The sequence below is a fragment of the Otolemur garnettii genome, unplaced genomic scaffold, assembly GCF_000181295.1.
Source record: "Otolemur garnettii isolate 467f Iridium unplaced genomic scaffold, OtoGar3 scaffold00011, whole genome shotgun sequence".
In the NCBI taxonomy this organism is placed as follows: Eukaryota; Metazoa; Chordata; class Mammalia; order Primates; family Galagidae; genus Otolemur; species Otolemur garnettii.
The window spans coordinates 5,425,043-5,439,192 of NW_003852406.1; the positions used below are offsets into that span (position 1 = coordinate 5,425,043).

Sequence of the window (14,150 nt, forward strand, 5' to 3'; positions counted from 1 at the left end):
ACCACAATGCCCAGCTATTTTTTGTTGCAGTTGTTATTGCTGTTTAGCTGGCCTGGGTCACATTCAAACCCACCAGCCTAGGTGTATATGGCCATTGCCATAACCACTGTGCTATGGGCGCCGCTCTTTTAAGATGCTTTCTAATATTTTTCCTCTGAGATCATCTTGAAGAGATATTTTCTATAAAAATAAATCCTTGGTGCCCTGGGTTATAAATGTGGGATAGTTTAATCTTTTTTCTGCTAGTCTTGAATGGATTTCACCAGTTGCAGTTTAGTTATGTTTTTTCTGTTTGTTTCAAGACAGAGTCTCAAGCTGTAGGCATGGGTAGAGTGCTGTGGTGTTGTAGTTCACAGCAACCTCCAACTCTTAGGCTCAAGTGATCCTCTTGCCTCAATTTTTTTACTTCTAGTAGTCATGGGGTCTCACTTTTTGCTCGGCTGGTCTCAAACTCATGAACTCAGGCAATCCATCCACCTCGGCCTCCCAGAGCACTAGGATTACAGGTGTGAGCCACTGTGCCAGACATTTTTTTTTCCCCTCTGTTTAGCAGGTCTGGGCCAGGTTTGAACCTACCAGCCCCAGAGCATGTGGCTGGAGCACTAAACCACTGAGATACAGACGCCCAGCCTGTTATAGTTATTTCTTAGCTAGACTTCTCTGAACCTCAGAGGTAGCATAAGTTTAGAACTCCTACTACATTATAGGTAGCTTAGATTTAGGTACAATTTCTTTGGGGGATTTTTTCTTCTACTCCACACCTCCCTGACACGTCCTTGAGTAAACAGGTGCTTTTGTTTTGCCATCCCATTTATGGAAGTCCAGTCTTCCTGCTTTTGGCTTTATAAAGAATTTGGTCTTAGGCCTCTGCTATGACTGCTGCTGACATGTAGCCTTGATTTCTATCCCTGGGGCGGGACATTAAACCCTAGCATTGTATTAAGTTCAGATATCCTGGAGGGCCATAATTTGCCCCAAGTTACTACTTGGGGACTTATTTTGCTTATTCTTTTACTATATTATATATTTAGACATTTTTTTACTTCATTTAGAATTTCTGTGTCTATAAAGGGAGAAGTGTCTCCCTGTATTAACTCAGACCACAATACTGACAAGAAGAATGCACTGCTTTTTACACCAGCATGATGCTGATAATATTTTTCCTGATCACTTGGCATTTTGAAAACAACTCACAGGTAGGTCAAATACTTGGAGTTTTAAAAAATTCTTTAGACTCCAACTTCTCTTAAATAAATACCAGAGGTCCAAGTTATACACTTAAAGTCTACAACCCTTACTTGATAATAATAATTTTTTTTTTTTTGGAGACAGAGTCTTAACTGTGTCATCCTCAGTTGAGTGCTGCGGCATCACAGCCTCACAGCAACCTCCAACTCTTTGGCTTAAGTGATTCTCTTGTCTCAGCCTCCCGAGTAGCTGGGACTACAGGTGCCTGCCACAACGCCTGGATATTTTTTGCTTGCAGTTGTCATTGTTGTTTAGCTGACCCAGGGTGGGTTTGAACCCGCCAGCCTAGGTGTATGTGGCTGGCACCCCACCCACTGAGCTATGGGTACTGCCCTTGATAATTATTTTTGTAACACATGCCAGACTTTGTGTTCAAGTTGCGAAAAAACACACATACAGTAAAAATTTTGCATTAGTAGCAAATTATACAGACTTTTAGTTCTGCTACAAAATTTACTACTTAGGTGTAACTCAACAGTTCTCAACATGTGGGTTGCAACCCACAGGAACTGTATTCAAGGGTCATGGCATTAGGAAGGTTGAGAACCACTGGTTTAACTGAAGTGACAGCCATACCAATTAACTACTGAGTGCTCAACATGTGCCAGTAATGATATGAATCATTTTCACAATAATCATTGTCACAACCCCATTTATAGATGAGGAAACTGAGGTTCTAACAGATGTTATCTATCTAATGTCATACAAGTAGGGGGTAGAATCAATGTGACTCTGAAGTGCATTTAGCCATTCCCCTCTGATGTATAAATGTATTAATAAATGAGGAGCGAGGAGATTATATATGTCTTAAAATAACATGATTAAATTAAGTGAAAGGATTCTAAGTAAAAAGCTGTCCCCAGGTGACACAGTTGGTGATGTCAGTAAGATACAAATTCACTTGACATCAAGATTTATTTTTGACGGTTAGTAAAAATTTTAGGCAAAAGAATTTCGAGAAATTTTATAATCCTATTATAGTAAATTTCATTCATATTCATTTTATAGTTTCTTTCCATATCATCAGTAAACTGTTAAATGTTATCAAAATAAGACATTTTCCAACTAAAAATTTATTTTAATTTTACTCAATTAAAATTTGAACAAAATTATTTGTAATCATTTCAGATGTCTGCAAATTCTAACGTGAGATAAGGGAAAGAACACTTACGGGACTAGAAAGAAGCGGCAATCCAGTTTGAGGATGAAAGGCTCTAGTTGAGGTTCCATCCAAAGAGTGAAAATTATGTTTTCGCCAGACATTTGAATGTTTCAGTGTAGTCCTCTGTTAGGAAAATAATTATACTTTGATGGAAATATACCATTTAAAGGACTTGTACAGCTTTTTAGTTTCTAAGACTCATTCCCAATACATTCTGAGGTAGTTTGTCATGATGCTGATAATAAACACATTGATTATCCTTTATCTAAAATGCCTGAGCCCAGAAGAGTGTTGGATTTTGGATTTTCCTGGATTTTGGAATATGTACAATATACCGTGTTTCCCTGAAAATAAGACCTACCCAAAAACTAAGCCCTTGCAGGATTTCTATGCATTTGTTAAATATAAGCCCTACAAGACCTAGTGACGGGCAGAGGAGTGATGAGCCACGCCAGGAATTTTGCATTTCGGCATGGAGCAGTAAGGAAGACTGGAATACCTTTTATCTGCCACAGTTCCTTTCTCCAAGCTGTTCACACTTCCGGAAACCGGGGTCACAGGCATCCTATTGTGCACGTGTGAAGAGCTAGGGGAAAGGAGTTCACCATCACTAGTGCCAGCCCCACCACCAAGGTCAGCTCTCCCTGTCAGGTTCCAGAAGAAGATGACTTAACTGTATTTGAACAAATGTAGATTGTTGGCTCAGCACCTGTGGCTCAAGTGGCTAAGGTGCCAGCCACATACACCTAAAGTGGCGGGTTCGAATCCAGCCCGGGCTAGCCAAGCAACAATAATGGCTGCAACCAAAAAATAGCCAGGTGTTGTGGCGGGCACCTGTGGTCCCAGCTACTTGGGAGGCAGAGGCAGGAGACATGCTTGAGCCCAGGAGTTGGAGGCTGCTGTGAGCTGTGATGCCACAGCATTCTACCCAGAGTGACAGCTTGAGGCTCTGTCTCAAAAAAAAAAAGTAGACTATTGTATTATACTTAATAAAAATAAGACATCCCCTGAAAATAAGCCCTAGTGTATCTTCTTGAGAAAAAATAAATATAAGACAGTGTCTTATTTTCGGGGAAACACGGTATATACTTACTGCCTGAGCATCCCAATTACAAAAATTCAATATTTAAAATACTCTAATAAGCATTTCCTTTGAATATCACATTAGCATTTGGAAAGTTTCAGATTTTGGAGCCTATCAAATTTCAGATTTGGGATGCTCAATATGTATATCAATATATATTATGTCTATATACACATATACTAATTGGAAAGCAATATCTAAGTTTTTTTTATAATAAGCTGAATAAATGCTAATGTTCTAAATAAATTATGATTGCGATATCAATGTATGGTCATGTTTGCTCAGACTCCAACATTTAATAAGCTAATATTTGATTATTTCAATTAAAAAAGCTACTATGATAGCCCCTTCTTATTCACAGGAGGTATGATCCAAGAACCTAGGTAGATGCCTGAAATTATGAATAGTATGAAACACTGTACATATCAAGGCTGTTTTTCCTACGTGTACTTTATTTTTTTATTTTTTGAATCAGATTCTATGTCACCCTTGGTATAGTGCCGTGGTGTCACAGCTCTCACCAACCTCAAACTCTTGGGCTTAGGTGATTCTCTTGCCTCAGCCTCCCAAGTATCTGGGACTACAGGTGCCCATCATAATGCCCAGCTATTTTTTCGATGCAGTTGTCATTGCTGTTTGGCAGGCCAGGCTGGGTTCAAACCTGCGAACTTTGGTATATATGGGTGGCACCCTAGCCACTCAGCTATAGGTGCTGAGCCTACACATACACTTTATGATAAAGTTTATTTTATTTATTTATTTTTTGAGACAGAGTCTTACTCTGTTGCTCTTGGTAGAGTGCCGTGGCATCACAACTCACAGCAACCTCCAATTCCTGAGCTTAGGTGATTCTCTTGCTTCAGCCTCCCAAGTAAGCTGGGATTACAGGTGCCCACCACAATGCCTGGCTATTTTTTGTTGCAGTTTGGCCCAGGCTGGGTTCAAACCCGCCACTGATATATGGGGCCCGTGCCCTACCTAGTAAGCCACAGGCACTGCCCATGACAAAGTTTATTTTATACATTAGTTATAGTAAGAGATTTAATAACTAATAGTAAAATACAATTATAACAATATAATGTTAAAAAAGTTAAATATCTTATTGAACTGTACTCAGCTATTTTCTGTTCACAGTTGACCACAGATAACTAAAACCATAGAACGCAAAACTGTGGGTAAGGAGGAACTACTGTGCCCACAGGTAGAAAAAATTAATATATATGTTCTAAAACAAAACTATGTCAATACCAAGAGTCGTTATCTCGGGCAGCACCTGTGGCTCAGTGAGTAGGGTGCCGGCCCCATATACTGAGGATAGTGGGTTCAAACCTGGCCCTGGCCAAACTGCAAAAAAAGATAGCCAGGCATTGTGGCACACACCTGTAGTCCCAGCTACTTGGGAGGGTGTGGCAAGAGAATCATCTAAGCCTAAGAGCTGGAGCTACTGTGAGCTGTGATGCCACAGCACTCTATCGAGTGTGTGTGGGGGGGAAGAGTCATTTTCTGGAAAATATAATTTGGTAAGTGTCATATAGAAATATAAGAAACATTGTGAATTTAAAAATATAAATAATGTAGTCATAGCACAATGTTTTTGATGTAAAACATGTATAAGATATAGGCTAATTCTTTAAGGTTGGTTAAGTTTATAGCCAAAGATCAGAAATCTGTAACAAACATATGAATAAAAATTAGAAAAGACTATATTGGGTTCTGGCTCTGTCATTTATAATACTAGCTTTGTGACCTATCCCTCTAGTCTAGGTCCTCATTTATAAACTGGAGTTAATAAAAGCTTCTCACAGGATAGTGAGAGGATTAAGTAAGTTGAAATGTGTAAAATACTGAAAATACTAAGTCTGGGCACTTAGTATAGTTAAGTAGTGTATGGTTATATTAAAAAACAAAAGTTAGTGGCTTGAAAAAGTACCATCCAGGCTTTAAGCCTCCTACCTACTCTTAGGTATCAAAAAGGATCATAAAAAGTTAGTATTCTTAAGGCAACAGAGGTTTTTGTGACATTTACAGTTTTAGGAAAGTAGAATCTACCATCTGATTAAATCCTATGTTGAAGAGCTTCTGTAGGAAAATATAAACTGAAAACATGGAATAATTTAAAAACTAATGTTAAGAGGGACTTTACCAAACAAATGCAATCAGTGTAACCTGGTTTCTTGTACCCTCAATGAATCTCCAACAATTAAAAACAAAAACAAACAAACAAACAAAAAACAAACTCTAATGTCTGGTAAAACTAATTTGAGTGATAAAGATGAACCGAGGCCATGGAGATGTGAATCAAGGTAGTCAAGAAGTATTTTCCCATATAATCAAGATAAAAATTTATAATAATGCTTAGGGAAATAAATTTGAGCCTGATGAGTTTGGGAAGTTAAAAAGTGGTTTGGTGGGAAGTCAAATAAAATGGAATTAACTAAATATTCTTCATTTATTTAGTGCATTAAAGCTTTACAAAATATTTTAAAATCTATCATCTGATTGTCACAACTCTAACATAGGCAAAAAAAGATTTATCAATCTTACTGTAAAATTCAGGAGACTACAGTTTTTAGAGATTATATGACTTATTACTCAGTGTCATTCCAGAACAAAACTGAAGCCAAAACTGGAACTCAAGTGTTTTTGAATCAACAGCTTAGTTGATTTCCCTATAGATATTTCTAAAATCATTAATTGAACAATGGCATTACATCAGGGGCATACTTCTTCTAGTGGGCCTGGGCTGCTAATAAACAACACCTTAAACTAATGTAAGTTTCATTTCTGACTGTTTATACTCTCCACCAATTGTTTATAAGCATAGAAAAACACAAAAAAGGCACCAAGAAGAATTCAAATGAACCAGGGACTTCTATAATCTACAAATTTGTTCTTCATTATTATGAGGTAGTAGAAAAAGCCCTAGATTACAAGAGACTACAGTGGGAGATGCCAGTGGAGCCACAAAAGATTTGTATAACTACTTGTCTATGTCAGTTATTCTTTTTTGAGTCTGAATGTCCTCAAAACTGTCCTATCTGTCCTGTGAAGTACTAAAAAGAATCATGTCTTCTATAACCATATAGAATGAAATATGTTGTATTTCATTTGAAATATATTTCATTTGAAATATATTTGAAAGCCACATACCAATATAAAATCAAAGGAATATTTATATACATATAATATAGTGTTCTTTCTCTTGAATCCACAGACCAAGTATTTAAAAGCTAGGTTCTTCTGAATAAAAGAAAGATAGACCTTTGAGATGGGCATGGGGGAAGAGAAGAACAAAGCTGAAAGACCTAAATAACAGACCTAATAGATCATGAAAAAAATTACTGCTGTATTATTTAAAAACCAAAGAAGAAAGAAAAACAGGTACTGCTCCCTAATTTTTAAACCCACATGGTCTTGGGCAGTGCCTGTGGCTCAAAGGAGTAGGACGCCAGCCCCATATACTAGAGGTAGCGGGTTCAAACCCAGCCCTGGCTAAAAACTGCCAAAAAAAAAAAAAAAGAGAGAGAATAGGTTATTTACAAGGCCGTTAATACTAGTTCTGTAGAAGGTCTACTATATCCGACTATGGGTTCTACAGATGATGGACACCTTAGACCTTTATAATGAGATCTCCTACAAGCAAAATTTAAATCATAAAAAAGTGTTAAGAATTATATTTGAAATATGAGATGTAACCTACCAACACCTCTGTATTTTTTAGATGTTCACATGTAGATAAACAGTCTTTTATATTTCTTCTCTGAGAAGAGTTTTGAGATTTTTCACCAGGTGGATCTTCTTTCTTATCCTGTTCAGTTTTTAATTGTATTGGCTTTTTGCATTTAAAAGCTTCATTACCTTTATTGAGATAGTTTTCTATGCTGTTAAGTTGAGTATTTTGCTCACACGTCTTAGGCTTTTTTGAGTCTTTATCTGAGTAGTTATTTTCACATTTGTTCAAATATTCAGACATCTCTGACAAAGTAACTTTCACTTTTGAGTCAATATTTTTTGAATTATCAAACTGGAGATTGTCAAAGAATTCTGGGTTACAATTCTCATTTTTTATTATTTTTTCCTTATACTTATTTGTGAAAATCTGTTTGTCAATACTATTACAATTTGAATATTGTTTATCAATTCCATCGCTAATTTCTTGTTCCTTAAATCTGCCTGTCAAATCTATGTTATGTTCTTTGCAATGAGACACATTTAAAGAAGTCAATAAACTAGTAGCTTTGTTCTGTGTTTCCCGACATGTACTTTGGATGATTTCACTAGAATTGTTCTGACAATGATTTCTTATTTGAGGTCTCAAAGAACATTTTTCTTTACAACTACATTTAAATGAACTAAAAGATTTATTAGGTATTAAGTTTTCCCCATCAGTGCGGTCTCCTAACAAAGAAAATTTTGTATGAGAAATGGAGACAGGAGAATCACCCTTATTTTTCTTCAACAAATTTTTGTCTTCATATGAACTCCTAAACACTTTAGAAGGGGCTGAAGTGGTATCATGCATGTTGAATGACTGCCGGGGGACATATGATGCCGTTGGATCAATGTGTTCCAAGTGTTGAGCAATCCTTGCAATAACATCTTGCCGTTCCTGGAGTAAAGAACCTATCAAAGGATTAGTCTCTCCAACAGACTGATGAGAATAAAGACCATTAGAAACACAAGTTTCACTTCGAGGAGTATCTGGTTTTAGTCGAATTTTTCCCTCATTGATGTCTTCCTGGGAAGTGATCTCTGAAGTACCGAAAGAAATGGAGAATGTTTCTTTACATTTTCTCACATTTTCATTTTCTTGTGAAACTCGGAAAAGTTTTGAATGAAGTGAACTAGACTCTTGAGTATTACATGGATGTCCAGAAACATGTGAAGTGCTTGGATCACAATGAATCAAATGTTGGGCGATTCTTGCAATAACTTCCTGTCGGTCCTGAATTAAAGAACCTATTAAAGGGTTAGTTTCACCAACTGACTGCCAGGAAGTCTGGCGGCTAGAAACACTGGAATCAATCATTGAAAATGATTTTAAAGTTCTTGCTGATGTTTCGTGTGACTTTGTATCTCCTACACTACTAAAGCTGAGAATATTGGTTTGGGATGTTCCATATTCAGATTTACTGCCAGTGCCCGCATAAAGTTTGACATTTTTGATGGCGGTAGTATATTCTGTAGTTGTGCCATTTTTTGCACGTAATACACTTTCGGGTGCCATGGTCCAAGCTTGTTTGCTACACAAATGCTGTGAACTGTTGGTACTACATTGTTCTTCTTCATTAGAATTGAGGTCCTGAGGGGTTTGATGTTCATGTTCTTGAATTTTTTTCTCATAAAGGCCAATATTAGTGTGAATACTACAGGTCAAAATTGGGTAATTAGATTGTCTGGGCAAGGACTGGACGCTGACTTTCAAGGCCACGTTGTGAGAAACATTGGGAACAGGAAAGACATGCTCAATTGGAGTTTGTGAAAAATTCCACCGTAGGTCTACATCAGCAGCACTGATTCTAGAATCACACAGAAAGGTATGGAATCAATAGATTATAAAAATGATATCCTTATTATTGTATGTTATTTTTAAAACGTAAAGCAGTCGGATACTTACCTTTTCTGCATTACCACTGAGGTGTACTTTTAGCTACTTTACCACACATCATTCTGTTAAACCAATATAAGTGGTACAACAGATTATGCTTAGAAGAGATGACCTTTTTAAGAGCATGTGACCACTTAAGCTTTAAAGCTCAAGAATGTTATGATAGGCTGGGTGTGGTGGCTCACATCTGTAATCATAGCTGAGGCAGGTGGATTGCCCTGAGCTCACAGGTTTGAGACCAGCCTGAGCAAGAGCCAGGCATTGTGGCAGGTGCTTATACTCCCAGCTACTCGGGAGGCCGAGGCAAGAGAAATGCCTGAGCCCAAGAGTTGGAGGTTGCTGGGAACTATGATGCCACGACACTCTACCAAGGGCAACAAAATGAAACTCTGTCTCAAAAAATAAAAAAATAATGTTATAATAAAAAATATTGGCAAAAATAGAAAAGAAGGACTTTGTATTTACTAGTAAATAAATGGATTCAGCTAATTTTACTGTGTAAAGTAATTAGGAGCTACTATCTCATGGTCATCTGCCTAAGAGAACAATTATTTCATTAGCAGCCCCTATGTTTCTATTGTCCAAGATGACAAAAATTCAGGCTGTAATTACAGAAATTTAACAGCCTTGAAAACTTTTCCACTTTACGAGCATCATCAAGTCCACTGGTTCCTGAAAGTAAGCTGAAAAGTCCTCTAAATACTACTCTGTGTCAAATTTAATGCAACAAGGAAAATCCATACTAATTCAATGTAGATTTATCTAACTTGTTCTAAGAAAGACCTCAGTAAATTTTATCTACTTATATTTAGAAATGAAGGAAATAATCAATACCTGTAGAGAATATTTCGTGGAATAGCACCATGAGATACACTCAGCCAAGCACTTAACTGAGAAAAAAACACAAATGAGCGGACAGCCAACAGAAGAGTCTTCTCTTCAATAAATCGATCACCATTCCTAAGGAAATTAACAAAGCATAATCTAAATGTCAGCAAGTAAAAAATAATTACAGTTTAGAAAGGTAGAATGTATGCTTTGAAGAGCATAGGAGTATACTTACTAATGTCACCTGAAGTCACAAATACTAAACATAAGAACTAAATATTTCAATTCTATTGCATAAAAGAATTCAAAGACAGAATACATTAAAATAATTTAGAGAAGTAATGAAAGGCTTGATTTACCAGGAACAACATCAAACTAAGTTCAATGACTTACTGTCGAGGAACTGGCTCCAAGGTCCATCTTTCTAATAATAATGCATCTTGATTAATTGCAGGATCATTTAGATCAATTCCATCTGTGGTGGGCCCATCATCACTATAGCAGCAGTCTGGTAGTAGCATCACCTCCACCATGATAGGAAGGTTATTCTTCCACAACAACGTGACCTCAGACCTGGTTCGTCTGGCTTGGCGACACTTAGAGAAAATAAATACAAACAAAATGTCTCTCCACTTAATTTTGCATTTAAATTTGAAAATTTGTAAAGTAGATATCTGTATGAAAAATGAGTCATTTATTATAGAGCTTTGTTCAGACTTGGCTATGTAGGTTTCATACTAGAAAGCTCCAGAATGTAGGGATTAGTACTGAACATTCATGATATAAATTTTCTTGGGAAGGATATCTTTGTTTATCTTGTGGAAAAAGAACAGCCATATACAATGTCTGATAGGCCTCTGAGATGGTCTGGCCTTGCTTAGTTTGTTAATTTCATCACTTGCCATGAAAGATAAATTCTTAAATCTGAAGATCAAAGTATCAAAAATTTTATTTTCATTAAATACTCAAACCAGACAAGATATTTTAATGTTAAATTTCAAGCTGGGGTGTAGTGGCTTACACCTATAGTCTCAGCTACTTGGGAGGCTGGGGTGGGAGGACTGCTTGAGCCCAGGAGTTTGAGGTTACTATGAGCCACTTACATTCCAGCCTGGGGAACAGAGTGAAACCTGCTCTCTTAAAAAAAAAAATCAGGGTGGCACCTGTGGCTCAAAAGGGTAGAGTGCTGGCCCCATATGCCGGAGGTGTGGGTTCAAACCCAGCCCTGGCCAAAAAATGAGAAAAAGTTAATAAATAATTTAATTAATTAAAAAAATTAGACTACATTTGAGAAATAAGCAGAAGAAAAAATTCTTAAATTATACATTACCTACCCAAATATTTTAATGGTATTATATAAAAACATAAAAATGCTAACAAAAGTATCCTCACAATAAATAAAAGGAGGAATCCAAGAGAGAAATTGGTTAATGTGGGGGAAATAATCATAACATCAATTTATTAAATGAATGAACACAAAGTAGACGAGCCTAGGCTGAGACTTTAAAAACAAAAAAAGATAAATCCCAACAACAAAGATAGTCCTAAATGTTATTATATGAAAGGACAGGCTACCTACCTCCCTGCTGATCAGCAAAGTTACTTGCTGTGCCTTCAAGAGTCTATTTAAGAGCCAAGGTTATTAGCCATGGTCTAGGATTAGGATTTTTTTTTCTTTATGGTTACTATCAATTTGTAACCACATACAATATGAAGCTTATGATTATAATGTAATAAAGATGATAACAGAACTTAAACTTGTATAAAAGGTAAATAAAAAGTATTTAACACAAGAGTCTCACCTGGGCCAGCTTATCATTACATTCATGTTTGGTAGTTACTGGGTAACAAGACTGTGCTGGAGGGCAATGGAAACTTTCGGTTCGACCTTTTATAGAACATTCAGGTGTTCGTCCTTCTGTTATTAGCAAGGCCAAAGAGACCAAGAACTCCTCTGCATCATATTCAAAATATTCATCGAGAGTATCTGGTATAAAAAAAAAGGGAAGAAAAGTCCACACTATAATGTGCTCTTAATAAGATCTTTTCTCTTATACTTAAAATAACTAATGTCACATTCCATTCTATATTCAAATATATACCAATGAAAAGTGGAAAAAAGAAAAATGAGAATCAAAATACAGTAAACTCTTGATTCACAAACTATGCAGAAATGAGATGATGGATAATTCCAAATTCCAGCTGAACAGGACTGAAAAATTATGACATAAAATTGTTTTTTTTATATTGGGTGGGCACCCATCGCTCAGTGATTAGAGGGCCAGCAACATGGTCTGGGGCTGGTGTGTTTCAACCTGGCCTCGGCCTGCTAAACAAAAAAAACAGCTGGGTGTTCTGGTGGGTGCCTGTGGTCCCAGCTACTCAGGAGGCTGAGAATCACTTGAGCCCAACAGTTGGAGGTTGCTATGAGCTATGACATCATGGCACTCTACGGAGGGTGACAAAGTGAGACTCTGTCTCAATACAAAAAAAAAGGTTTTTATTTAAACTTCAGTTAATTTACATTTATCATGCTTTACGTAATTACATTTGGGAATGTCAGATACAATATTTGTTTCACACAAATCAACACTAACAGCAAAAGGTTAATACGTTTTATGTCATTTTTAGCTACTTTATTGCTATTAATAGATCAAACTGCATGCTTCTCTCTTTCTCTGCCTTCTCCCTCCTTTAGCTAGTCTCTTACTCTCACAGCACTAATTTGGTGAGCAATCACAGCCAAGAGGTCCTCGCTCTCTGCCTTTGCTATACAGTAACAATAGTTTCAGAGGAAGAAATGCTATAATTATCCAGAAGAAGAATGAGGGCTATTTTTCAACATACGGAGTGTGATATCTTGCCTATCATACAGTTCCAAAAAATCTAATCTGTAAGATTTTTCATGTAATTTAGAAATTTCTCCTGAGTGCTTTAATTTTTTAACAGTTAATTTTAAAAACTGTTAACTTGCTATACAAGCTGAACATTCACGCACAGATGTGCACACAATATTCAATTTGTTACACAACATTGAAAAAAAAAATTTTTTTTTTTTGAAACAGAGTCTTAACACTGTGTTGCCCTCGGTATAGTGCTATGGCATCATAGCTCACAACAACCTCAAACTCTTGGGCTTAACCAATTCTCCTACCTCAGCCGCCCAACTGGGATTACAGGCACCTACCATGACACCCGGCTATTTTTTTGTTGCAGTTGTCGTTGTTTATTTTAGCTGGACCAGGCCAGGTTCAAACCTGCCAGGCTTGTTTCATGTGGCCAATGCCATAACCACTGTGATATGGGCACTGAACCAGAAAAATTGCTCTTATCTCTGCCCATTAAGCAATAAATACTTTATATGCCTACCCTTGTGAGGTAACATGGGACAGAGTTGTAATGCACATAGCTCCTACTTTCTAAGCCTTTATGGTTTAGAGATAATTTTATAAAAAGAACAGTGCAGCACAGTGCAGCATGGAATGGATCAAAAGAAAATGCAACTTGAACAGAGAATTTATATAGAAACTGCACAAAAGGAAAGACTAGAACTACATTATGGACAGCCTTTAAGGGAATAATAAAGAGGTCTATTTCTAGCATCAGGAAGGCTTAGCAGAAAAGGAAAAAGCCTTGAGAGTAAGTTTTGTTGAACTGATATATTAAGACTGTTTGGAAAAGTTTCTCTAAAGCAGTTGTTCTCAACCTTCCTAATGCTGTGGCCCTTTAATACAGTTCCTGTGGGTCATGACCCACAGGTTGAGAACCGCTGCTCTAAAGTGACTACAGCCACACATGAAAAGCATAGCCAACACAGTATCTTATCAACGCCAGGTACTGTCAGTTCTAAGTATATTCTATTTTATCAACTCATTTGCTCCTTAGAGCAGATCTAGATTATGTCTATTTTACAGACAACTGAAGCATGGAGATATTAAGTAACTTGCACAAGATCATCCAGCTAAAAAGCAGCAATGTTGAATTTTTAAACTGAATAATCTAGCTCCAGAATTTGGTTTTTAGTTCTAGTCTCAGTCAATTCATCCATTTCATCATACAACCTCAACTACATTAATAACACATGGATCCTACATTTGAAAAATTCTCAGACTAGGGCGGTGCCTGTTGCTCAGTGAGTAGGGCGCCAGCTCCATATATCAAGGGTGGTGGCGTCCAACCTGGCCCCGGCCAACCTGCAACAAAAAAATAGCTGGGTGTTG

The 14,150-nt window shown here is 37.0% G+C and overlaps 1 protein-coding gene across 7 annotated transcripts in view; it reads right to left on the reverse strand.

Moving 5' to 3' along the window:
* FAM214A (family with sequence similarity 214 member A) overlaps positions 1 to 14,150 on the reverse strand; it is a 130,022-nt gene that overhangs the window by 11,086 nt on the left and 104,786 nt on the right. For all 7 annotated transcript variants that reach the window (XR_002771946.1, XM_023509971.1, XM_023509967.1 and 4 more), the window contains 5 exons: positions 11,733 to 11,917; positions 10,324 to 10,526; positions 9,937 to 10,062; positions 7,195 to 9,013; positions 2,420 to 2,533 (listed from right to left, as the gene is read on the reverse strand). Coding sequence is in view for 6 of the 7 variants with exons in the window: in XM_023509971.1 (XP_023365739.1) it covers positions 2,420 to 2,533; positions 7,195 to 9,013; positions 9,937 to 10,062; positions 10,324 to 10,526; positions 11,733 to 11,917 (2,447 nt within the window). In the remaining variant the exon portion in view is untranslated. The remainder of the gene's footprint in view (positions 1 to 2,419; positions 2,534 to 7,194; positions 9,014 to 9,936; positions 10,063 to 10,323; positions 10,527 to 11,732; positions 11,918 to 14,150) is intronic.